Consider the following 27,282-nt stretch of genomic DNA (forward strand, 5'->3'; position numbering starts at 1 on the left):
TCAAAGGCAGCCCCACACAAAGTGTATTGAAGCAAAACAACCTTAAAGTTACCCAGGGGATGGGTGATGAGCTTTGAGTTGCATAGGATAAAGCCGGGGGGGGGGGGGAATTGGCAGGATGCTTAAGCAGGGGAAGAAAACCTTTTAGAAGCTCAAAGAACTTGAGACAGTTGTTTGCCAAGGGGCTTCTTGCAGTGCGAACTTACTCCAAGGCAGCACCATATCTAAAGCTCAGTGGTAGACTGCAGACTTTACATGCAAAGTCCCAGGTTCAATCCCATTTGTCTCCAGTTTTTAAAAGGAGAAGGTAATTCAAAGGGTGGGAGAGAGACCTCTGCCCAAGATCCTGGAAAAGCGCTGGGTTGATAGTCCAGTGATCTGACCTTGGTGAAAGGTGGTTTTTCTGATTCTGCGTCTGTTGAGTGGGGGAAACTCTTGTTTTGTCATAAGGCAGAGCAGATATTAAAGAGGTCCTTTGAGTGGGCACACGTATGCCTTTTGGAGAGCACCCTCAGCCTTGTTGTTTGGCATTGCGGGCGCAACCCTGCTGGGGTTTGGGGGATGCTCCAGGTTAGTGGTTTGAGTTGCACCGTGTTGAGTTTACAAACACCACTTGGTGGGTTGTGTGTGCTGGATGTACACACCGAGGGAGAGGGAGAGGGAGAGGGAGAGGGAGAGCTTCCAGTATGTTTCAAACTTCTTGTTGACAGGGATGGAGTTGCTCTGCTGCAAAATGAACAACACTTTGGATGTGTATGGTGTCCTTTTTCGGAGATGAAACCATCAGTGTGATGGAGACTGTGCTCTCTATGGCTTAATCCCCTACCCCAAAATCATGGGCTTTTTTGTGCAGGTTCCATTTTTCTAAAGGCAACCATGAGACCAAAGAAAAGAGCCTGCATTCTCGCCTAGAAACTAACCTGCTGAACTCTTCTGAAATTGTTGACTGTCTCCAGCCTCCAACTTGAAACTCCCTGGCCCCAGTTTTCTGTTTTCCTGTCCCTACAGTTGGTTGGCTTTCTGCGGCCAATAGGATGAAGCCATTGGCTTCATCCGGCAGGCTCTACTTTTGTTCTTGTGCTGTTTTGGCTACGTTAGGAACAGCGCTCACTGCCTGGGCATTGCATATAGGGGAAATGATGGTGTAGGCATGCCATACAAAGGTCGTAGGCAGAGCTGGCCCATCTGCATGGTGCCGCTCCCCTTGCTTGATGGGGAAGAAAATTATGAATGGGGCAGCCATGTGTGGCAGCTTCAGCAGTGAACACCCAAAATCACTTTTAGGCTGGAAAGGGTAGGATCACATCTCTTGCCTTTCAGCCATGTGATGCTGCCTTGATGTGGAAAGTGTGTTGGTCCACCGCGTATTTTGTTTTAGTGAACCACCCATGAAATAACACTACACCTTTGTTCCAGATAAATTCATTTCCATCATATGTTGGACAATTCCATTAAGAACGGGAAGCCAGTTTTCTTGCAAGCGTTTGAAGAGATGCTTGTGATTGTTCATCACACACATTTATTTGGTCGTTCTCTTTTGGTTGTATCTTTTCAGTTCATGGGACTTTCCCCCTGTTTGCGATTTCCCTCCCCAGCCCCCTCAAAAACGGGTTGAAAGGAAATGTAATAATTCACTTCTGACAGTTCTGTTCCTCTTCTGCGTGGCATGAAAAACTAATCCCCGTTTCTGGGCTGTGGGGATTTTACGCTAGACTTTGCATGCCTGCTGTAATGTATTAAATTGGCGCACTCTGGCGCATAGAAAAGATCTCGCTTTAGCACATGGGCGTTTTTGATCGGATGTGCATGTTTAGCTAAAATACCCAACTTGCCTCAGAGCCTCCAGCTTCCCTGCAGTTTTTAATAAGAAGCGGTTCATCTGACAGTGATATCTAATGGTTGCATTTGAATTCTAGTCCCAGGTGGAGGAATACAGACAGCTGAAGGAGACGCTCAAAAAGATGCCTAGCTTCCAGAAGCCAGAAAATTTTGAGCAGCAACATGTCCTGCCGGTGACATCAGCGCCTTCCCCTCTAGGAGACACCAAAGCACATGGCCCTGACATGGTGGAAGAGCAGAAGGAGGTAATATTGGCTGACTAGCCAAGTCATCTTCCTTGATGGCGGTGATTAACATTTATATAGTATGCTTTTCAGTGTTCAGAAAGGGTTCCATATATAGTGGTACCTCAGGTTAAGAACTTAATTTGTTCTGGAGGTCCATTCTTAACCTGAAACTATTCTTAACCTGAGATACCACTTTAGCTAATGGGGCCTCCTACTGCCGCTGCGCCGCTGCCGCACGATTTCTGTTCTCATCCTGAAGCAAAGTTCTTAACCCGAGGTACTATTTCTGGGTTAGCGGAGTCTGTAACCTGAAGCGTCTGTAACCCAAGGTACTACTGTATTATCTCAGCAATTATTACAATAACCTATCAAGGAAGGTCAGTATTACACGCTACAAGCAGGAGGAGAGAAATTGAGAAGGATAGACAATAACTCAATTCAGGCATCACACTAAACCACAGTTAAGGATGCTTTAGTTGAGAAACCATGGTTTGCTGTGGCTATTCAAAGTGATGGGCCGCAGATATGGCCTTTTGTTGGCTTCCGGAGATTCCTACACCAAAATGGGGATGTCAAGCAATTGGAAGAATTGAATGAGGAAGAGAAATGGAATAGATTATTGGGGAGAAGGCATGGCTGGTTGGCTAGAACTCTGGAGCAGCTCCCACATTGCCGTTTTTGCTATTTCCATTTTTAGTAATGGTGGCGGTGGATCTAATTTAGCCTGTGTGGTACCATTGGCTGTTGCTGAGCAAAATTTGTGTCTAATGTTGCAAAAGCATCTTATTGGTTAGATAGATGGCATTTATCCAACGAGGAGTTTCATATGTTTAAACTGTTCGTAGCGGACTCACAAAAGCTGACTTTCTGGGATTTGAATGCTTAATTTATTTATGGTCTCTGTATCCTGAACTTTTGATCTCAAGGGATCCCTGAAAGACTCAAGGTGACTTGCACAGAATACTTCAAAAACAGAAATCGATACTGAGCAATATAAAAACAGCACAAAAATCGTGAGCCCCTCACAGGCCTGGCCTTGATGCTCAGCATGTTGCAGCAAATAAGTTCTGGAGGGTCCACCATGGCTGACGCCAGCCTCCCTTTTTGAAAACAATTTCTCAGGTCCCAATGCTCTGTAGAGAATCACTGCAGCTATAGCTGCTGCAGTCTTCACGATGTTCAGTGCTGCTGGGCCCAGTGGCATTCTGGGAAAATGAAGATGGTTTCGGCTGCTACAACCCCTTCACCCAGCACTGTTCGGCTTCCCTTGATTGGGACACTAGACCTCTGTTGATGCACCCTAGAGCAGCATTAACTGTTGACTCATGTTAAACTTGTGATCTAATGATGATGATGATGATGATAATAATAATAATAATTTATTATTTGTACCCCAGCCACATTTATTATTTGTACCCCAGCCACAGAGACCAAAAATACACTAAAATGTCACACATTAAAAACTTCCCTGAACAGGGCTGCCTTAAGATGTCTTCTGAATGTCAGGTAGTTGTTTATCGCTTTGACATCTGATGGGAGGGCGTTCCACAGGGCGGGCACCACTACCGAGAAGGCCCTCTGCCTGGTTCCCTGTAGCTTTGCTTCTTGCAATGAGGGAACCGCCAGAAGGCCCTCGGCGCTGGACCTCAGCGTCCGGGCAGAACGATGGGGGGCGGAGATGCTGCTTCAGGTATACTGGGCCGTTTAGGGCTTTAAAGGTCAATACCAACACTTTGAATTGTGCTCAGAAACGTACTGGGAGCCAATGTAGGTCTTTCAAGACCGGTGTTATGGGGTCTCAGCGGCCGCCCCCAGTCACCAGTCTAGCTGCCGCATTCTGGATTAGTTGTAATTTCCGGGTCACCTTCAAAGGTAGCCCCACATAGAGCGCATTGCAGTAGTCCAAGCGGGAGATAACTAGAGCATGCACCACTCTGGCGAGACAGTCTGCGGGCAGGTAGGGTCTCAGCCTGCGTACCAGGTGGAGTTGGTAGACAGCTGCCCTGGATACAGAATTGACCTGCGCCTCCATGGACAGCTGTGAGTCCAAAATGACTCCCAGGTTGCGCACCTGGTCCTTCAGGGGCACAGTTACCCCATTCAGGACCAGGGAGTCCTCCACACCTGCCCGCCCCCTGTTTCCCCAAAACAGTACTTCTGTCTTGTCAGGATTCAACCTCAATCCATTAGCTGCCATCCATCCATACTAAGACCCCTAGATCTCTTTTCACGTGCACTACTGGCAAGCCAGGCGTCCCCCGCCTTATATTTCCGCAGCTGGCTCTTCCAATGTGTAGAACCTTACATTTGTCCCTATTGAAAGGCATTTTGTTAGCTTTGGCCCAGTTCGCCAATCTGTTAAGGTCGTCTTGAATCCTGATTCTGTTTTCAGTGGCATTAGCTCCCCCTCCCAGGTTGGTGTCATCTGCAGATTTGATGAGCGCCCCCTCATCAGATTTGCTTCCTGGGAGGGGCAAGGCAGCAGGGTTTGCACCACACTAACCTCCCACCAACTCTCTCTTCTTTTGGTAAGCAACAATGACCCACCTGCGGGGAGGTAGTGCGGCAGCTCTGCTTCACCTGGCAATTCACGTCTGTGCTTTGTTCATTGTAGGCAAAGGCTTGTCTCCCTTAAGATTAGCCTGCAAGCAAATGTTTGCGTCCTTTGCTGGCTTCGCATATGGATGGCCACATGCGTGTGTTGAGCAATGGCTCCTTTGTGAATCCTTGCGCTTAATAAAGCATGGAAGATCTTTGCTCTTTCCAAATGTCACATCATTATAGTTTGAGCAAAAGAAAGCAGCTTAAACCCCCTGGTGTCATCTTGTTTGTATGCGGCACTTTTTTATGTAAAAAGGGCAAATCCGGTTATTGTTCTCATTAAAAAATAATGAAACAAAGAAAGAGTCAAGTACAGTGACGGGCCGTCTCTGATCTGTTTATATAAAAACAACACACAAAGCATCAACCCAAGCTCTTGGCGATACATGTTGGGAGACACGGGTTCCATAAACGCTGCCATCGCAGGGTGACTTGATATGAAGCAGAAACCACAGGCAGTTCAAACGTGAAGGATTTGCGCAGGCAGCTGAACTCTAATTGGAGCATTTCCGAAATCAAAATAAGATCCTTTTTTCTTAGGGCTGATTTCACACCTGGGTGCCTGCCAACTGATGTCCCATCCCCTTGAAGACTCTCGGCTCTGATTCACAACTGAATGTGTGAGCTGCCTCCGCTGGAATATGTTGTGCTCATGGGCGATGGTGGGGTGATAGGAAGGCTTTGACTTCTTTGAGTGTTAGGCAGCCGACAGGCCGGCCTGTTGCGTGAACTCTTCCCTTGGATATATGCCCACACTTCTAAGGAGAGGAGAACTGCTTTGCTGAACATTTAGGTCTGTGCGGTCTGGCATTTATACCGCCAGTGATCAGCCACATGCTTTGGGGAAGCAAACCAGGCAGGTAAGAAGCCATGGCCCATGCCACAAATCCCCCATTCTTAGCCTATCACATTTAAGAAATAAAGATGCTTTAGTTGAGATTCCTGCATTGCAGGGGGTTGGGCTGGATGACCCTCAGGGTCCCTTCCAACTCTATGATTCTGTGATTTTATTCTATGCCAGTGTGGTGTAGTGGTTAAGAGCGGTAGACTTGTAATCTGGTGAACCGGGTTCGCTTCCCCGCTCCTCCACATGCAGCTGCTGGGTAGCCTTGGGCTAGTCACACTTCCCTGAAGTCTCTCAGCCCCACTCACCTCACAGAGTGTTTGTTGTGGGGGAGGAAGGGAAAGGAGAATGTTTGCCGCTTTGAGATTCCTTCGGGTAGTGATAAAGCGGGATATCAAATCCAAACTATTCTTCTACACTGCTAAGTATCCACTTTAAAGCTCATGTTTCCTCTGTGCTCCTTTCCTTTGTTGTACATTTTCATATCTTGTTTTATTGTGTGTTGAACGTATTTTAGTTGTGTTTCATGACATTGCATTTTCTTTTTTAATTGTTGCAAGCTGCCCTGAGTGGTTCATAAGCACTTAGAGGGATGGGCTAGAAGTCTCTCTGTATTAAAAAATAAAATAAAATAAATCAGCAGCAGAGTCTTTGAACCGGGCCATTTGAAGTTTAATATTCTGCACTGTTGCAGATTGCGCTAAATGGTGATCAGCCACTGGGGGGAGAAGAAGCCAACAGAGGAATCCACTTGGAAGGAAGAGAAGGCAGAGCCGAGCCGTTTCATCCTGAAAGAAAAGCCAATGAAGGTCACCCGCCGCGGGAGCTCAATATTCAGCAGAAGCAAGAGGCGGGAGAAGACGAGGAGCAACGTGTGGAACAGGTTGCAGAGGAGCACAAGAAGGAACTCGAGGAGGAAGAGATGGAGCAAGCTGGGCAGCCTGAACGCTTGACAGAGGATCTTGATCAAGGCAACTTGGAGCATGAATGGAAGGAGAAAGGGCAGGCTGACGAGGAAGAAGCCAACACCCTGGGCGAACACCATCATTCGGAGGTGAGCTGTTGGTGAAATAGACACGTAAATAAGAGCACTGTCATGCTTTGCATAGTAATAGCACCCCTCTGTGTTCAGCGGGGTTGCACTGTTCAACACACCAGCTAGGAAATAAGCCCCATTAAATCTATCGGGACTCATTGCCCAATAAGTCAGTTTGGAATTGCAATTTAAGTAGCAGGGAGAGAGAGGGCTTGAAACAATTTGGCTGGTTTTGCTTTGCCAGTCGCAAACAAGCCCTTTCAGAACGGAGGCTGGGGCACTGCACATACCATGACCGGAGAGGTGTGCTGCAATTTGCAAAGGGCAAGGGATGGAGCCTGCCAGTGCAATGCTGTCGCTGTCACCCTGTTGATTAATTGGATGTGCGCAGCCCCGGCCACACTTTGGAAGGGGAATCGTGCCACTTTGAAATGCAGCGCATGCTATATCTTACAGAATGTGCTGTGTGACGGATGCAGTTGGTAACACTAGTTGTCTTCCCATTTCTATAATTTGCAAGCAAGGAGGGGTGGGGGTGGGGGAGCAACTTGTTGCACAATCTCTCTATTAACCTTTCAAAAAAGAAATCACATTCATCACCCCGGGACACTGGAAGCCAGAGTGAATTTCTAGATTCCTTTTTCGAAACACATTTTTGTGCGCTTAAATAGCAGGCACCCCACCCTATTCTCTTCATCCTCTGTCTTGTTTAGACTGTCACCTTAGCTGGTGCTCGATTTGAAATCCAGCTGCATTACTGGCAGAGGCAGAAGCCGGAACATTTATTCAGCTTTAATTCGTGGCCAAGCAGCCTGCATCATGCATGCCATAAGTGGTGTAGGCAACAGGAATCGTGGGCAGGAGACAGAAGGGACTTTGGGCCTGGTTATGTCAATGAAGCAGATCGGACACTCTTTTCTTTCCAGAATTGTGTTGCTTCCTGGCCCAGGAATCATATGAGAACCAGTGTGGTGTAGTGGTTAAGAGCGGTGGACTCGTAATCTGGGGAACCGGGTTCGCTTCCCCACTCCTCCACATGCAGCTGCTGGGTGACCTTCTCTGAAGTCTCTCAGCCTCACTCACCTCACAGAGTGTTTTTTATGGGGGAGGAAGGGAAAGGAGATTGTTAGCCGCTTTGAGACTCCTTTGGGTAGTGATAAAGCGGGATATCAAATCCAAACTCTTCTTCTATATGAGTGTGTGCATCCATGCATACACATACATACATATGCACTGTAGGGCACACTGCAGTGACTCTCTCACTGGGAGGGGGGCCATAGCTCAGTGGTAGAGAACATGTTTTGCATGCAGAAGGTCTCAGGTTCAATTCCTGGCATCACCAGAGGGGTGACCATTACCAGAAACCTTAGAGATCTGCTGCCAGGTATCTTCAAACATTTCAGACCCAGGACGCACTTTTAACCCAAACATGCATTTAGGGGACCCATTTCTCAGCCTTTTACAATATGTTTGCATGGTGGCAGTGCTCCTGTTGTGACCCACCTTGGATCAGGTCGTGACCCACTAGCAGGTCCTTAACCCACCAGCTGAAGACAGTAATGTAGACAGTACTGAACTAGGTGGACCGCTGGTCTGGCTCTCTATAAGGCAACTTACTGTCAATTAAATTTGTTAAGGCTTTTAGCCCAGCTGGAAACATCATTAAAAATAAAAGCGGCAATATAATAAAAGAGCCCTTTACAAGTTGTGTGTAATCTGCAGGCAGTATATTTGCGTTTGATGGCCGAATCTGTTCTTGCCATTTACCTTTGTGAGTCCAGAGCACTCTTCCTTGCAACCAGATGTGCCCTAATATTTTGACAGGCCATTTTAATTCTGCATGCAACCTGCCTCAAGGAACCGAGCATCTCAAGGGTACAGTGCATACAGGTCATGTTTTGTGTAGAGCTGTAAATAGAATCTCGGAGAGATGGCTCTGCCTTCTGGGTCATGTCTCAGGGGTGCAAAAATCTGCTTGTTCCTTTGGTTTCAGCCCAGGACCTCGTTGGTGTTTATCTGACTAACAAAGTCATCCTGTATTTCAAGCTTCATTAGAACTCATGAGTGTCCCTCAGCCCAGAGTCTTGGCTGATGCTCAAATCGTTACGTGAAATGTATTTCCCCTGGGGCTGCTGCCCAACTTTAGAGGGTTTCCTGGCTAAAAGCATCCCAAATTTCCCGTGTGTGTGTGTGTGTGTGTGTGAGAGAGAGAGAGAGAGAGAGAGAGAGAGACAGAGAGAGAGTTAGGTTTTCTTTCAAGCCCTCTTTCTGACTGGGCATCCACCTGTCATTTCCCTCCATTATTTTTGGTCCTATCATCTATGAAAGTAAGGGATTCTGGGATTTGGGGAAGAAGTGGTGGTGGAACGCCTGAAATGCTTTGATCTCGTTGATAAAGGAGGGTCCTGGCCAAAAGGCTACTGTTTTAATCTATTTGCAATATTTCATTCTCCCTTTCTCCCCCTCAGGGAGGGGTTAATCCCCTTTCCCTTTTTTTTAATCCTCAAGACGACCCAGAAAGTGACGGGCTCCCCTTCCTTGGAGGTTTTTAAGCAGAGGTAGGATGGCCATCTGTCATGGATGCCTTAGTTGAGATTCCTGCATTGCAGGGGGTTGGAGGAGATGGCCGTAGGGGTCCCTTCCGTCTGTATAGCCCTGCAGCGACTAGCAGTGGCTTCCAGGCTCTTGCAACAAGTTTTTTCTGCCCCCTGTGCTACGTGTTTCTTTTAAGTGGAGGTGATAGGGATTGAACCCTGGGCCTTCTGCATTCAAAGCCTATGCTTTTCCACTGAGCTACTGTTCTTGCAGTTCGTTCTGCTTTTATTTACTTAAGCCTTTTCTTACTTAGGTCTTTACTTTAAGCTATTTGTCTTGGCCCAGGAACCACCGAAGGTGAAGACGATAACCCGATACAAATCTGCCTACGAGGAGCAGCTGGAACAACAGCGGCTGGCCGTCCAGCGAGCGGAGGAGGCCAAGCGCCTCAGAGAACACCAGGAGTCTCTGCACCAGGGGAGACTACAAGAGCAGTTGCTACGGCAGCAGCAGCTTCAGGAGCGAGAGCTGACACTGCGCAGGCAGGCAGAGCAGGGCGAAGAGCAATTTAAACACCGCCTAAGGTTATCTTTCTAAAATGCACTTTTGGCTCCTGTTGGCCTCTGAGAAAGGAGGTTAGCTCAGGTTGCCTCAGACTTTGACAGTGACTAGAATTGCCAGAACCTTCTGGAACCTTCTGGTACTTTCTTCAAACCCCTGCTGGGAGGTCAGGGCCTTTGTGGGGGGGGGGGGGTCAGGCTGCTAATATGCTACCCATGAGGAGGTGCAGGCCGATCCACTTCTCCACTGCTGCCAGTGGAGCAGGATAAAGATGCGGGCCATTCCTTGACCTGTACCATGTCCTGTCAGCAAGCATTTAGAAAATGGCGTTCGCCATGGGCGCCTACAAACTGGCTTTTCAAGTGTCTGCTGTCAGGAATCCTTTTTGCATTCTATTGCCTTAAAGCAGGGGATCTTTTTCCTGACTCAGGGCCACATTCCCTCTAGGGGAGTCTTGCAGGGGCCACATGCCAGTGGTGGGCAAGCCTAGTAGGTGGAATAGTGGGCTTTTAAGGCCCTAAACGGCCTCGGTCCTGTATAACTGAGGGAGCGTCTCCACCCCCATGGTTCAGGCCGGACGCTGAGATCCATTGCCGAGGGCCTTCTGGTAGTTCCCTCATTGTGAGAAGTGAGGTTACAGGGAACCAGACAGGGGGCCTTCTTGGTAGTGGCGCCTGCCCTGTGGAACGCCCTCCCTTCAGATGTGAAGGAAATAAGCAGCTATTCTATCTTTAAAAGACATCTGAAGGCAGCCCTGTTTAGGGACGTTTTTAATATTTAATGCTGTATTGTTTTTAACACTTGATTGGGAGTCGCCCAGAGTGGCTGGGAAACTCAGCCAGATGGGCGGTGTATAAATAATAATAATAATAATAATAATAATAATAATAATAATAATAATAATAATAATAATAATATAATATTAGCATTTTTATAGTGAACAACATTCCAGCCATTCAAAGTGAGAGATTTTGCATACATGCGTCTCTTCAGTCTGCATTCATTATCACAGTTCCCCTCATGGAATCCCTGCGCGTTGCAGAGGATTCTGGAAACAGGGGTGTGTGTGTGTTCTGGGGGGGGGGCACTCACTTGGTGTCCTGGGTTGGGTTATTGTTCCCACTCATGAAAGAGCACCCTCTCTTGCCATCTCACACTCACAGTGCAGCTAGCAATGGCCCTGTACTTCCGCATGGGTGCATTGTGTTGCTGTGGCAAAACATGTAAAGTGGGAGGTGCAACCCACAACGGCGGAAGGCTACCTTCCCCACCAACACACTCTGTAATACAAAGAGGTGCCTAGCTGGCCCAGACCCCAGCAAAGGAGCAAATGGCAAGCATTGGTCTTCCATCTTTTCTCACAGGGATGTGTGCCCCTGAGTTGTTGCTGGACCCCCATTGCCCATCATCAGTATACCTGAAGGAGCGTCTCCACCCCCATCGTTCTGCCCGGACACTAAGGTCCAGTGCTGAGGGTCTTCTGGCGGTTCCCTCACTGGGAGAAGTGAGGTTACAGGGGACCAGGCAGAGGGCCTTCTCGGTAGTGGCACCCGCCCTGTGTAACACCCTCCCACCAGATGTCAAAGAAAAAATAACTACCAAACTTTTAGAAGACATCTGAAGGCAGCCCTGTTTAGGGAAGCTTTTAATGTTCCAGATGGGCGGGGTATAAATAATAAACTATTACTATTACTATTATCATCATCATCATCATCCCTGGCCATGCTGGCAGGGGCTGATGGGAGTTGTAGTCCAGCAACCTCTGGAGGGCAATAGGTTCTCCACCCCTGTTTTAACAACAATAAAAATCCCCTTGTGAATCCGAATTAACCCGCTTGTATAATGTTTCTCCAGCCACCAATCCCATTACGACAACCTGGATCAGGATATTGTGCAAGGAGAAGAACAAGGTGCCCAGGAAGAAGAAGAAAGTAAGTGACGTTCTCTCCAACCCTTGTCTTTAACGCTGTCTTTGAAATAAGACATGTGTGTAATTGAAATTGCAATCAATGGGTTGGCCATATTTAAAGCAGGTAAAGCCTAGCTTGGCTTATTTCTGGATTTCATGGCCAGGGGAGAAGGGGTAGGGCTCATTCATCTCTATCTTGTTGTCCCGAAATTTTCCCTGTCTACATTATCCAACTTTCATACGTCTTGAATTGCACATGGAAGCTTTTTCTTTCGTGGCTTACAAATACGGTGTTCCGCTTACGCGGCCTTTCTGAATGGAAGGAGGGCTGAATGAATGATCTGAATTGCCTTTGATCAGATTACGATCGGCAGAACCAGCACCCAGATGAAGCGGAGGAAGAAGACCACAATAATGCAAACGGACAACAGGATCATGAACTGGACCACCGAGCAGAGAGCGAGCAGAATGAAGAACCGGTGAGTGGGAATAGCATACATTGATATTTTAAAATTGCAATTTTATAACAGACATCAATAGACGTGAATCTAGCTAAATCAGTAATTGTGTGTCAAGCACCATGCTGGAGGTGCTTTTTCTTGTAAGAAAGGCAGAAGCAAGGCTTGTTTGGCCTAGAGGTACCGCCTGGGATTGTCGGTGACACTGACTGGGGCCACCATCTTAAGTTTTCCCAGGTATTTTGTGGCAGCCATTTTTTTTAAAAGAAAAACAACAGTTCCACAGAATGTTTGGAGCATTGCATTTTGGGAAAACTACGATGGTGGCCAGGAGCCCATTCAGCAGTACATTGCTGAGCTCTGAGGCTGGTGGTCCTGTCTTAAAAGCAATAAAACAAACAAATAAATGGGGTGTGGTAACATCAGAGAACAAAAATGTAGGCCAAGAATCTTGCCGTATCTTGAAATAGTAAATCAGTTTCTTCAGAATTCAAGGAAGGGTTAGGAAGGAAGTACGAATAATAACAGCTAGCGTTTATATAGCACTTCCATGTCTTCAAAGTGTTTCATGTTTTGTTTTACATATATATGCTTTTATCTTAGGTTTTATATCCTGCCTTTCTAAGCAAATGCTACTTCAATGTGATTTGCAACGAATTTAAAACAAAAACCATTTCATAGCTCAATTTAGACTGCAGTCAAGCATCTCTCTCTCTCTCTCTCTCTCTCTCTCTCTCTCTCTCTCTCTCACACACACACACACAGCAATAAAGCCAGCTGATCTTGGCAAGACAGGCAATTATTCTCTCCACATAGTGAAGGTTGAGGTGAGAGAGGGTGGCTTGTTTATAAGGCAGTTTCTTAAGTTCATGGCAGGGGTGAGATTGTCTCCTGGTTTGCAGCTGAACATTGAAATTGAAATATGGAAATACTTTATTGTCACTTGTACAACTTGTATACAGTGAGATTACACGAACAAGCCCCACTCTGCTCTCTTAGTCTTAATTCCCCTTGTTTACTGACGCACACCCACCAAATCCGAAAGTCAGTCGCGCTGTTGTTATCTTTTCATTCAGCAGCCTAACAGCCCACGGATAGAAGCTGTTCTTTACCCAGTTGGTGCGACTAATCATGCCTCTATATCTTCTGCCTGAGGGCAGGAGATCAAGAAAGTGCTGGCCAGGGTGTGAATCATCCCTGATAATTTTCCTCACTCTCCAGAGGCAACGTTCTTTCATCCCGCTATTTCATCCAGCGGATTCACGGCACAGCCCATAATATCTTGTGCTGTATCCACCAGCCTCTGTAGGCACTTCCTATCAGTTGATGTCAAACCAGTGTACCACACCGTTATGCAGTATGAAAGGACACTTTCTGTTGTTGACCGGTAGAAGGAGATCCTCAAATGCTGATTGACATCGTTCTTTCGCAATACTCTGAGGAGATGGAGTCTCTGTTGGGCTTTCTTAGCTGCTATGCTACACAGGCTTGATGGATCAAGCTTGGAAGTAGGAAGAGATGTGCTCAGATCAGTATGGCCCTGTCAGTTTTAACACAGTGAGCACCTGCCTACTTGCTCCTCTTATAGTGGTGCCCCTTGACTGGGAGTGGATGCTGTAAAGAATTACCATGGGTGTACTAACTTGTAAGTCTTTATTAAACCTACTAGGGCAAGTCAGTTTCTCTCCTGGTTTGACCTACTTCACAGGGCTACTTTAAGGATCAAGAAGTCTGGCCCTGATCCTGCGGTCTTTGGGTGAAGGCCTCTAAGCTGCCATCCCATACACTCAGTTCAACAGCTGAGAGTAGGCTGGGTTGCCCACCAAACTTTTTAATTTGCAGCCACTGGAGATTTGCATCTGGGTATATGTCTCCTTGTGGTGAATGGCTCTGAGACCCCCATGTATAGGGCGGTATATAAATTCAATAAATAAATAATAAATAAAAAATCAGAAATGTAAGGTAGTATCTAATACCAATGCTACTCAGAGTAGACCCGTTGACATTAATGGGAATGACTTAATTTCAGTGAGTCTATTCTGGATAGGGCTTCATTGAGTACAACCCATAGATTGTGACTTTGCCTGCTCTTGAAAATCTAAAGCAGGTCTGAGTGATGTGTTGGATATGGACCTAAGGCGAGGTTGTCGTGAAATGCACTTGATTCTTTACTGAAATTCTCTTGAAATGCAGAAGACAGCCGGGGATGATGTCAACCCAGCTGATGACCCCAACAATCAAGGGGAAGATGAGTTTGAGGAAGCAGAGCAGGAGAGGGAAGAGAACCTGCCTGATGAGAATAAGCAACTGAAGCCGAATAACCCAAAACAAGGGAACCCTGAAATGGAAGAACATTTAGTGGTCAGTATACAAAAGGCCATAGCTATCAAGTGGAGGCCCTGTTTCAAACAAAGGCTGCAGCTTCAAGGGATGACCTGCATGTGTGAAATAGCCATTTCAAATAGGCATTTCACCTCACACACAATGCATTACAACGCCTGACCTGTTTGCTGGTCATTGAGGGTTTTTTTCTAGACAAAAGTGAGTTTCCCATGACATTAGGCTTCCATGGGGTTGCTCTGCTTTGCATTCTGCCACACCTTCCTTCCAATTGCAACAAGGATAATTTCCTAAAATGACCACATGTGAAGTTTGCCGCAGCTGATTTGTTTCATTTATTTACACCTTTCTTTCATGATCCTGGTCTAAACCACAGAGCCTAGGGCTTGCCAATCAGAAGGTTGGCGCTTCGAATCCCCGTGACGGGGTAATCTCCCGTTGTTCGATCCCAGCTCCTGCCCATCTAGCAGTTCGAAAGCACATCAAGTGCAAGTAGATAAATAGGTACCACTCCGGCGGGAAGGCAAATGGTGTTTCCGTGCGCTGCTCTGGTTCGCCAGAAGCGGCTTAGTCATGCTGGCCACGTGACCCAGAAGCTGTGTGCGGTCAAATGCCAGCTCCCTCGGCCTATAGAGCGAGATGAGCACCCAAACCCCAGAGTCGTCCGTGACTGGACCTAATGGTCAGGGGTACCTTTACCTCTACCTTTCATGATCCTATTCAGGGCAGCATATGTCAGGTTTCTGGGTAGTGTCCTATTAAGCTTAAATGTTCGAGAATGTGCTCTGGAATTGCTCCCTCTTCCCGTTAACCACAATGAATGTTGCATTGACACGAGTCTTTGTTGTGGCAATGGGCTCCCTTGTAACCAGGATTTTTTTATGTGCTTTAAATGCTTTGCCGTTCATTGACCATTTTCAAAAGAATGCTAAAAGCATAGTTTAGAACAAGCCCCATTGAACACGGCCGATTTTACTTCTCACATATAGGGTTATGCTGCAAGCATGTCTTTCCTTACTACTGCTTTTAAATGGTAATTTCTGCCTCTTCCAGGTCCCCTTTTAACGTAGTCACTTTTTTGCATTGTATATATAGAATTTTATTAAGTTTTCTGTTTTACAACTTAAAATACTAATTTTACATCCTTAAGATATCATTCTTCTCTTTCCATGGTTCATTTTACATGTCATAAATCCCTGCATACTTTACAAAAACCATACCTTTCAGTATTCCATTATTGCATCCATTATCGGTCACTTTTGCTCACTGATTGCAAAATGCATAAGCTCCTTTGAGTGCATGAGTAGAAATATTGGGTTTATGTTACACAAATCTATTTTAATTTGTTAGATTTATACCATGCTCTTCCTCCCCAAAGGGAGTCCAGGGTGACTAAGTCCTGGTTGTAATAAAACTGTGGCTAGCTTTAACTATGGTTGGTTTCTTAACTATAAACTCCGGTAGAGGAACATTAATTGCTGCTAAAAGACAAAACAAAACTATACCTGCACAGACCCCCTCGTGAAAGGTGAGCATTGGAAATCAAATCCTTGCCATGTTGCATCCTTCCTCTTTTTTTGTAGCTATGCCTCTCCTGGATGCCCTGGAATTGATTTTCAATAAGTCAGCCAGTGCATGGTTTTGAGTGATATTGGAGATATTAGCTATGGAATGTGTTTGTCTGCAGATGGTGGGTAACCCTGATCAGCAAGAAGACAATGTGGATGAACAGTACCAGGAGGAGGGAGAAGAAGAGGTAAGGAACCTGAGGACACACACTTCTCTGGTTGTGAGGATTATAGCTGGGCGGGGGAGCAGAATGTATGCATCACAAGTGCTTTGGAGGAAGAATGTGCTAAAAATGGGATAAGCACCATACCTTTTCCTGCCAACCGAGCAGTTTGAAAGCACGTCATAGTGCAAGTAGATAAATAGGTACCACTCCAGCGGGAAGGTAAACAGTGTTTCCGTGCGCTGCTCTGGTTCGGAAGAAGCGGCTTAGTCATGCTGGCCACATGACCCGGAAGCTGTACACCGGCTCCCTCGGCCAATAAAGCAAGATGAGCACCGCAACCCCAGAGTCGGTCACGACTAGACCTAATGGTCAGGGGTCCCTTTACCTTTACCAAACTTTTCCATGTATAAGTCTGTTTTTTTCAGTATGGTGTAGTGGTTAAGAGCGGTAGACTCATATTCTGGTGAACTGGGTTCGCGTCCCCGCTCCTCCACAAGCAGCTGCTGGGTGACCTTGGGCTAGTCACACTTCTTTGAAGTCTCTTAGCCCCACTCACCTCACAGAGTGTTTGTTGTGGGGGAGGAAGGGAAAGGAGATTGTTAGCCGCTTTGAGACTCCATCGGATAGTGATAAAGCGGGATATCCAATCCAAACTCCTCCTCCTCCTCCTCCTCCTCCTCCTCCTCCTCCTCTTCTTCTTCATCTTCTTCTTTAAACATGCTAAAAAGTGGGGGTCATCTTATACATGGGTAGTGCATAGGGTGGACGTTTGATTGGTTGTTGCCATGGCCATGGCTATTGTGTGTGTTATTGGTTGCTGCGTCAATGGGTGGTGTTGATTGGCTGACGCTCTGGTTGTTGGTTGGGCGATTGGCAGCTTCTGCTGGTGATGGGAGGCCATTTTCTGGCAATCCCCCCTTAAAAAGCCCAACAACCCTGGGTAACCCCCCGCCAAAAGCTGAACAACTCTGTGCCATCTCCCCCCATTTTCTTAAATTTGAGTCCCCGATGTCTTATACACGGAGGCATGTTATACACGGAAAAGTATGGTAACATCGACAAGAGCCAAAGCAACAGCTCTCTTGATTGCCAGCATATATCTGTATTATTACTATTTAAGTTCCTTACCCATTCTTTACCATACGGTCCCAAGGCTGGTTACTGCATTTTTTAAAATAAATAAAAAACACCACATTAAAAACAGTTTAAAAGAAAGAGATTTGCTGTACACTCAACTGCAGCCCTTCCCTGTAGGATACGGGAGAAAGAAAATGGAATATATTGAGTACAATTGAGTTCTAGCGGCTGGGAAATGAACCAAAGCATATTCTAGGAGATAGGAGGAGAAAACCCCCCTTTTTCTGCAGGTCAAGGCACTTTGGGCCCTCCTATATGCATATGTATTTAATGAATGTTTTCTCCTTCTATTATGCATTGCAAAGGTATGTCTTCAGTGTGGCATAGTGGTTAGAGTGCCGAACTGGGACCTGGGAGATGAGGGTTCAAATCCCCACTCAACCATGAAACTCATTGGGTGACTTTGGGCCTGTCACTGCCTCTCAGCAGCCTAACCTACCTTACAGGGTTGTTGTTGTTGTGGGGATTAAATGAGGAGGATAATTAAACTAATTATCCAAAGAGGTTGTGCAGTCATGTTGGACTGGATTGTTTGTGTATAAAAACCACCTCTTCTCAATACCTTGCGTTCCAGTGACAGAGAAAAGCAGGATATAAATGCAATGAATAAATGGCCACAAAACCTTAGGTGGCTTCGAATGGGTTCTTACTTCCCTTCCAACTGGGCATATGTGTCTCTTTTCAGGCCCAGGGAGATCTGACTGAGGAGAAGAAGAGGGAGCTGGATCACAACGGCGAGGAGCCATACGGCGAAAATGATGAAAATGTAGGCACACTGCGTAGATGGGGGGCGCTTGATAAAATGGGTGGTTTAAGGGAGGCTTTGTGTGCTTCCTGCTCCTTGAATATCGAGGTTAGAGATGTCTGCATAACACTACTGGTCTACGTATAAAATGAGAAAAAGGACAAACTGGTTTCATTCCAGAAAGGAAAGCTCATCACGGGTTAATTCCGCATTACCCCACAGTGTGTTCATTTGAAAACAGATATAGGCACTCCCAGAAATGTGTGTGTGTGTGTGTGTGTGTGTGTGTGTGTGTGTGTGTTCATTCACCTGCCCAGTGGCAGTGTGAGTAAGCATATGCCAAGATTGTAATTGCCACTTCCTTCGCCAATTCACCTGGGGCATGTGCAGGGAGGAGAAGGCATGGGTCACCTAGTTAAGAGAAGAGGAGGCTTTTCAAAAGGCATATCAAGTAATCACACCCAACTTTGTGGACAGCAGGATCTGGAATCAATCTAGCAGCATTTTGAGGGTGAGCACAATTGATTCTGGATTGAGGAAACACAACATGTTTTGTGCTACAAGCAGGTTGTTTGAACGCGGCCCTAGACCCCGACTACTCCAGGCTGAGGAGCAAGCAGCTTGCGCTCTTGCAGTTGCTATTGAACGGCCTCCGTGATGCAATGGAAAGAACACCAGGGCATTCTTGTTTCCCTGGACTATTTGACCTTTGTCAAACAATATGTGATCAGTTGACAATGTTGGACAGGTTAATTGGCCCAAACCTCAAGTGTAATTATTGGTATTCTTTTTAGAAGAATTTATAGCAATAGGGTTGAAGGGAGTCTTAAAAGAGCACAATATGTTGCTCCAGCTGTTTGTCACAACTTGATCTCCCCCAGCAGAGGATAGTTCGGTTCAAGGCTTTAGTAATCATAGAATTTCAACAGCCTGCAGTAGCACAATAATCCTGTTTTGTTCTGTGCTGTGACTGGTGTATGTGTGTGTGTGTGTGTGTGTGTGTGTGTGTGTGTGTGTGAAGAAATATTTCGCCATAGCAAATGCTGCAGAGTTTTATCATCAAATACATGTTTTCCAAAAAGCTGAATAGTTTTCTCTTTTGTTATCTTTGTTCTGGGGTTATTATTTTCTCATGCTGCCAGGCTGAAGAAAAAATGAGTGAAGGTGCAGAGCAAGAGCAAGAAGTCCAAGAGGAAAATAATCGTAAAGAAGGCCGTGATGAGAACTACGAGGAGGAAGAGGAGGAAGAGGAAGAAGAGGAAGGTGGCGCTGTGGCAGCAAAGGCTCATAGACGAGGGGAAATGTGATTCTTGCTTGAGCTGCAAAATGGCATCTGCTTGGGAAAAAAGAAGAAATTTTTTAGTTGCTAGAGAAGGCCTTTTTATATGTATACATAATTTAAATTTTTTCTCTTAGAAGTCTTTGTGGTTTTATACAAATGCAATATTTTAGGTTAGCATTCCTTTTGTACAAGATTTTAAGTGACAAAAACAAATAGGTGAGGTGGCAACCCCCTTATTTTTCCTCCTTATTTTTATACTGTTTCTTTTCTAGAAGTTTGAGGATCAGTTTCAACTTAAATCTGTTTGGCATTGTCCAAACCGTGACCAGACTTTAGCTTTCAGGTGTATTTCTGGGGGTTAGGGGGGACCGAACATTAGTGCCTAATCTCTTGGGGTTTGAGAAACGGCCGGCTGCAGAGTTGCACCCATATCTCTGTGAGATGCTGGATTTTACATCCAGCTCTCTACGGGACAGCACATTCGAGCACCTCTGTGTATTCATTTTGATCTGAATGAATTTGGCCAGCACAGTATCTGCAGCATCTAAGTGAATATCACTTGGCAGTTGTGAGTGTGCCAAAAATGGCAGTGTTTGAATCCCTTTGCATGTGACACTCATGCACACACTGGGTGGGACTCATGTTGCGGGTCTTTCACACCCTCTTGTTGCTCTGCTTCCTAGAGAGGTGTAATTGATTGGATTAGCTCAATGCAGACATTTGGTCTTACCCATATATATGCAGTACCTAACTCACACAAGTGTGTTACCGCAGGCCATAAAGTATAGATGGATCAAAGGGTTTCTTCTTACCGCTTCAAATATTATGCGCATGTAGACTTGGCCATCGTACATCTGACCCCAACATTGTTGTCATGTGCTGGTGGAGATAGATCTGTCCTTAGCCTTATTGCCCTATCTCAGGCTGCAACCTCGGAATAAGCCCCAAGGAAAACAATGAAACTTACTTCTGAGTAAACATATTTGGGGTATGACTCTACCACCACTCAAATCCCTTTTAGATCAAAAGAAGATAGATCTAGATCGCCCCCATTTGATTTATTTATCATATGATACACACATTTTGAAGTCACAGTTACAATTTCTTTTTCTTTAGCATTGTGCACCTCTCAAAAAGTTGTGTGGGATTTGTTTTTGTTTGTAGACCGTAAAGTGCCTTTCTTAAGGGCTAAAGGAGTATTTCACATATATTATCTCAGTAATCCTTACCACAACCCTTGTAAGGTAAACCAGCAATACTGTCCTCTTATTTCCAAATGGATGTAGCCTAATGTTTAAAGAAGACAGCTGGCTGGAGGTTACCCAGGGGGTCATTGAAGCCATTCTCCTCTTGTGCATAAAAGCTCCCCTTCTCTGGGCTTCCACTGTTGGCTTGAATCTTAGTCATGATGTCAGTAAGGAAGGCAGGAGGTCAAATAAATGCATAAGAAGGCAGGAGACTGGTGGCTTGCCAGAGAGCCAGCGTGGTGTAGTGGTTAAGAGCGGTGGACTCGTAATCTGGCGAACCAGGTTCGCTTCACTGCTCCTCCACATGCAGCTGCTGGGTGACCTTGGGCTAGTCACACTTCTCTGGAGTCTCTCAGCCCCACTCACCTCACAGAGTGTTTGTTGTGGGAGAGGAAGGGAAAGGAGATTGTTAGCCTCTTTGAGACTCCTTAAGGGGAGTGAAAGGCGGGATATCAAATCCAAACTCCTCCTCCTCCTCCTCCTCTTCTTCTTCTTCTTCTTCTTCTTCTTGCCCTCTGGTCGCTTAGCCATTGTAAAAGACTGGATAGCATTAAGGCATATACTGAATATATGGCTAACATGAGATTTGAAACCAGACCTTTCCTATCATAAGTGGGTGGAGATGATGGTTTCCTCTAACCTCAAATAAAATTTATTATGTTTGACAGAAGAATGAAAAGAATGTGAAAAAAGAGTAATTGGATGGTATGTTGATCTGTTGATACTCGGATCAGTAGCTCTATTTTATGTTAGAAAAGTGTGTGGTACAAAATGTGGTACACTGGACTGCTTACAAGGTCCATATTCCTCACCTCCCTAATGATGTGCTGCTTTCCAGGCAAGCGGAAAGGCTTCACCTGGCAGAAATAAAATGGGTGGTTCTTTCCTGGCATGGTGGAGGATACACATCTTTAGCCACACAAGTCCTATACCGCATAATCCCTCTAAGGGTTCAAACTGGGGACCGCAATCAGATCATATATGCTGCATACCCCTATTACGTATTTTATTTGTATTTTTTAATGTGATGGTACATTGGCTTCAAAAGGGTTAAAAATCAAGTCATCATTGTTAAATGTCAGACACTGGGAATTGATAGCAGTGATAGACTAGCCCCACCGTACCTGAATCACTGGACCATCAACTCTGTTGCTTCTTATTCTCCCACTAATATTATTGTTTCTCCTACAATTTTAACGGTGACCACATGGGCCAAGAGAATGACTCACCTGTTTCCTTCTGCCTACCCACCTGCAATCTTGTACGGTTAGCATCACGGGTGTGGGCCAGGTTAACGGGCAACAGTTCACAATGGCCTAGCCAGAAATTAGGACCTCAGCGGTGCCGGTGTAGTGCATAGCTGTGATTTCTGCAGGCGACACAATGTGTGACTGCTGCTTTGTCTGAGGACAGGTGGCAAGTTCTGTGATCGTGGGCTTGTAAGATCGTAGCTGAGTTGTAGAGCTTATATCCATGAATATGCTGCACCACCCACCCTTCATGCGCTTCTGTTCCTAGGGATACTAGTGAGCAGGGAATGGGATAAGGTATTGGAGGACAGAATTGTGTGTGCCACATGACCTGCCCTTTGGCTGCTGAGCTAACCTCCCACCCACAGATGTGGCAGAAGATGATGTCTGCGGCCAATGTTGGAAGTAAGATTAATCTGTCAGGCCAGTTAGCTTCTACACATGGATTGGGATAGAGGCACCATCTTATGCTTCACATTTTGGAAGCAAAAGGTCTTGGGCTGGCTCCAACACTTCCTCCCATCTTTTAAGAAATTGCATATATATGACCCATAGGCTACTATTTTAACTTTTTTATATGAATGTAATATAATTCATTTTTGTACTAACCTAATTATTAATTTTGCTTTTGTAGATGCTTTGAACTATTTCCTTTATATATATATATTTAAGAGTAGGGGTACTCTTAACATTTCATAGGACTGTGTGTGTGTGCGGATTTGAGGTTACAAAAAAAAGATTTATCACACGGAGAAAAGAGATTCCTGTTTACATAAATGACTGTAAAGTGTATGATATGTACATAATCTTCGGAATACAAATATTTTGATACATTTGTGTGTATTTTTAATGCCATGGGGCAGTATTTAATTATTCTGAGGCATATTTTAGGGTCATCAATAAAAGCTAGAATCAAAACTGACCACTATGTTAGTCTGGTGCTCTTTTTGTTATTGTTCTGGTGGCACTTTCACAGCTGTTCTGACAATGAATGGATAAAACTGCAGGTAAGGAATGCTTGCAAATATTAAGTATTTCCTGTTTCATCTTTAGTCAGAAATGTTCACATATGGATCATCTTGACTGCATCTGCTCTGACACAAGAGCAAAGTATTTTATTTGGTGGGAAGAGAAAAAACATAATGTTGTGCTGATGGTCGAGAAAATTATATTTTATTAAACCGACTTCAGTTGGTGCAGACTATTTACATTTTAATTATAGGAAGCCCTTCGTCAAAGAAGGTAAAAAAACAGCTCAGTCTTCTAGAACAAATTTCACAGAACCTCGGAGGAAGCTTCAGTCTGTTCCTGCCTTGGGAAAGGATGATGGACCATATCCAGTGATGTGTATGTGTTTCTCTCTTGAGTGTTGGATATCTCCAAGTGGGTTTAGGCTCCTATCATTTGAAGGCCGAAAACTGAAGCTTTAGAGAAAGTTGTTTGTGTTCCTGTTGCTGCCTCGGTTCTGAATAGGCCTGTGAAGTAAGGAGAAAGGAAGAGAACCTAGCCCAGAGTTGGAGAATCTTCCCTTTGCTCAAGGGTGCACTGGAGTTGCCTGGCTTGTGCCTGAGTGATATGTGGTAGCCTTGGAGACATCCTTACACTTAAGTAGAAATACATCTTATGGTAAAACCAATGGGATACAGTCAGGATAGACAAGGGTCCTTGCATTTTGAAGTCTTACAGATTTCCCTCTTTTCTACTTCAAGCTAATTAAACCCAACCCAACTCTATCAGTCTTGACTTATATGCCATGTTTTACTGACCTTATAGTCATAGTACATTGACTTCCTTCATGTCTTTAGGTTCTTCCAAGCTTTTCTAAGACAAATGATGTCACCAGAATGCTTACTAGGGGTGTCCAAACTTTTTTAAAGAGGGCCAGATTTGCTGTAGTGAACATGCGTGAGGGCCAACCAAAGTAGTTGACCTTTTTAAATAAACTGCCACAGGGGCCAGATTAAATCGACCAGCGGGCTGGATTAGGCCCCCGGGCCAGACTTTGGACATGCCTGACTTAGGCATATCTAAATTGCTAAGGAGCAAGGTGCTGGTAGTAGTAGTAGTAGTAGTAGTAGTAATAATAATAATAATAATAATAATAATAATAATAATAATAATAATAGTATTAAAATCTGTGCAGTTGCTATTAGTGGAGAAGCAAGTAAATTCGCGTAGGAAGAGGACGTAGGTATAAGAGTGGGGCTGAGGGGGTGCAGGGCCCCCAAAATGTTGAGGTACAGTGAGGGAAAACCCTTTCACGCTTCACTGGCAGTACAAGGTAAGCATTGAGAACCGGCACTGGATGATGAAGTTTCATGGGTCAGTTGGCACATTCGTGCTCTTGAAATAGTGCAATGGGTGGCAGTGACAAGATGGCTGCTGTGAAGGCCTGGCACAACACCACATTTGCTTGCAGAGAAGCTTTCGGCTGCACCCAGTGAAAAATGAGCAAGTTTAAAGGGGTGGTTCAGTGTAGGCGAGGCCAAGCCAATGCCGACAGGAACTGAGCAGGAAGCACAGGTTCCTGGGCTTTGTGGGCTTGTTGGGGGCATGTCTGCTGATAACTTTTATGGTTGCCATAGAAGTCACTGGTGCTCCCTGGCCTGCACTTTTTTGAAGGAAGCTTGGTAGCTGAGGAGAAGGATGTCAAAGTATGTAGGGGGGAAGAGAAGAAGAAGAAGAAGAAGAAGAAGAAGAAGAAGAAGAAGAAGAAGAAGAAGAAGAAGAAGAGGAGGAGGAGTTTGGATTTGATATCCCGCCTTTCACTCCCCTTCAGGAGTCTCAAAGCGGCTAACAATCTCCTTTCCCTTCCTCCCCCACAACAAACACTCTGTGAGGTGAGTGGGGCTGAGAGACTTCAGAGAAGTGTGACTGGCCCAAGGTCACCCAGCAGCTGCATGTGGAGGAGTGGAGATGCGAACCTGGTTCACCAGATTACGTGTCCACCGCTCTTAACCACTACACCACATTGGCAAAGCCCAGGAACTTCTGAGATGAAGAGTTGTGTACTGCAGAGGGATGGGGAATTTAGAGTTTGAGGGATGGAGACCTATAATTGGGAGACAAATGGGAACAGAATGCCATGACAAGAAAGGATTTGCTTGTGGGGAGGTGAAGGCGGTCAAAGAGACTATGAAGTCTTCTCCCCACCTCCTACCCCAATATATACTGACTCAAAATAACCAATAACATATTTGAACAGAAGACAGTATGTTTTAAATTTTAATGCTGTTTCACAGCACTCTATTGATTTTCTTAAGTGACCTTCATGAGGGTTTTCAAATTCTGAATGTGCACATTTGTTTGCTATTTATAAGCAGGTGCATTTGTAGTTTAACAATGGAAATACTTACAGAATGTCAAGACCCATTCACCCAAAGCTGCTGAACTGCAGCAAGATAAAACATTTCCCTTAATATGCATGACATAATAATATTACTTCTGATAGTTTTCCTGGAAGAAATTCAATATTTTGGGTTGGCTCAATTTTTCACTTATTCATTAATTTCTCAGTCATCACCAGCCATTTTTTTATACATATAAACAAAATAAGAAATAAATGTGCCTGCCACATCAAGCCAAAACACATGCTTACATTTTTATTGGAATTTAAATGTCAATGTTGAACTTTAGTTGAATCCTGGAATATAAAAGAGGCACTAGTTTGCTTCGTATTAAATATAAATATTTCCAGCTGCTGAGAATGGATAGCACAGCAGATAGGCATCTTAACAGCTGTTATGCAGGGTCTAACTGAAACAAGTGCATTGATCTACTTCAGGGGTGGGGACCCTCTTAGTCATGGGCCAGTCCTGGCCTGCGGGGGTCAAATGTGGCCTGCAAGGACATTTTCAAAAATCCATGTCCACCTGCCAATCAGCTGATGCCATTCCAATGTCAGCTGGTGAGTGGCAGGTCAGGTTTGATTCTGCTTTGACTGGACATGCTAGTTCCCCTGCTGGGAACTGGCAAGCACAGGTCAGCGGTTCGAATCCCTGTGACGGGATGAGCTCCCGTTGCTCGGTCCCTGCTCCTGCCAACCTAGCAGTTCGAAAGCATGTCAAAGTGCAAGTAGATAAATAGGTACCGCTCTGGCGGGAAGGTAAACGGCGTTTCTGTGTGCTGCTTTGATTCTCCAGAAGCAGCTTAGTCATGCTGGTCACATGACCCGGAAGCTGTACGCAGGCTCCCTCGGCCAGTAAAGCGAGATGAGCGCAACAACCCCAGAGTCTGTGATGGGACCTAACAGTCAGGGGTCCCTTTACCTTTACCATCAGTGACTGACCGTTTGAATCTTGCTCACTTGGGAACAGGTGTGCACAGCTGAAGCTGTACGGGGCTATTTGAAAGCCCTTTTGCAAACAACCTCACACTGTCCTATGAACCTGTGGTTTTTGGAGGTCTAAAGAACTGTAGGGCCGCCTGCACATGGCTTTCAAGCAGCCTGTGCTGTGCTTTGAAGATGTAGGACGGGCATCCCCAAACTCGGCCCTCCAGATGTTTTGGGACTACAACTCCCATCATCCCTGACCACTAGTCCTGTTAGCTAGGGATGATGGGAGTTGTAGTCCCAAAACATCTGGAGGGCCGAGTTTGGGGGTGCCTGCTATAGGATGTAGCAAGGGCTTAAAAGTGCAGCCTCACCGGCATTATGTCAGGTAGTTGACAGGTGATCAGGCCCTCCCACCTGTCAAATTGGGCCCAGCAGAGGGATGGGAAAATAAAGAATGGGCACATTGTCCAGATAAAGTTTCCCATCCCAATCTACTCATACATTGCCTTTCATGCAGTGAACTATGCTCACTTCAGCTGGAGACAGACAAGAACTGGAGGAGCTATATGAACTTCCATTTGCTTGTGGTGTCTGCTAGGGTTGAGTAACCAGTGGTCCTTCACATGTTAGACTCGCAACTCCCATCAGACCCAGCCAACATGGCCAATGAACAAGGAACAACTGAAAGGCCATCCTTGTGGGTGCCAGTGACTATCGCTATCTTTAGGTGATTTCTGAAGATACCCCTTTACCCTGGCTTTTGACACTTGAGGTGTATCTCTTTAGGCTCCACCTTATTTCCGGAATTGTAAGTTGTTTTAAACATTGTGTTTTAGTTGTTCTAACCTGCCCTGGGACCTTAGGGTGATTAATTAAGAATAGCAAAAACACAACAGGACGTGCACATTTCTGGTTGTGGGGCTGGTGAGTCTACTTCCCCTGCAAAGGTTAGAAACCTACTCTACCTCCCATTATGGGATCTCTGTTGGGGGAAAAAACAACAGTGGAGTATATATTCCTTTGTGAGCAATATACACACCTGAATAACCCCAGGCAATGAGTAATCTCAGAAACTGTAGAAGTGTTTCTCTGGCCTTGACAAGAGATGAATGGAGCAGCAGTTGGACTTCACGAGTGGTGTGAAAATCCAGGGGTTCCTGGCACTTACCCAGGATTGTGTCTTTAAGAAATACGGTTTATCAACATTTATTTACACCTGGAAGTCTTCAATGGAGGAGGCACAGCACATTATATTCCAAG

General features: G+C 45.4%; 1 protein-coding gene across 2 annotated transcripts in view; it reads left to right on the forward strand.

Moving 5' to 3' along the window:
* The window catches only part of GOLIM4 (golgi integral membrane protein 4), a 54,882-nt gene extending 32,303 nt beyond the window's left edge, over positions 1-22,579 (forward strand). For both annotated transcript variants that reach the window (XM_028731482.2, XM_077929792.1), the window contains 9 exons: positions 1,917-2,084; positions 6,206-6,565; positions 9,428-9,666; positions 11,498-11,574; positions 11,913-12,031; positions 14,204-14,371; positions 16,038-16,106; positions 17,908-17,988; positions 19,110-22,579. In XM_028731482.2, the coding sequence (XP_028587315.2) occupies positions 1,917-2,084; positions 6,206-6,565; positions 9,428-9,666; positions 11,498-11,574; positions 11,913-12,031; positions 14,204-14,371; positions 16,038-16,106; positions 17,908-17,988; positions 19,110-19,274 (1,446 nt within the window). In that variant the 3' untranslated portion in view covers positions 19,275-22,579. The remainder of the gene's footprint in view (positions 1-1,916; positions 2,085-6,205; positions 6,566-9,427; positions 9,667-11,497; positions 11,575-11,912; positions 12,032-14,203; positions 14,372-16,037; positions 16,107-17,907; positions 17,989-19,109) is intronic.
* Positions 22,580-27,282: the final 4,703 nt, after the last annotated feature.

The sequence above is a fragment of the Podarcis muralis genome, chromosome 6 (assembly GCF_964188315.1).
Source record: "Podarcis muralis chromosome 6, rPodMur119.hap1.1, whole genome shotgun sequence".
Taxonomy (NCBI): Eukaryota; Metazoa; Chordata; class Lepidosauria; order Squamata; family Lacertidae; genus Podarcis; species Podarcis muralis.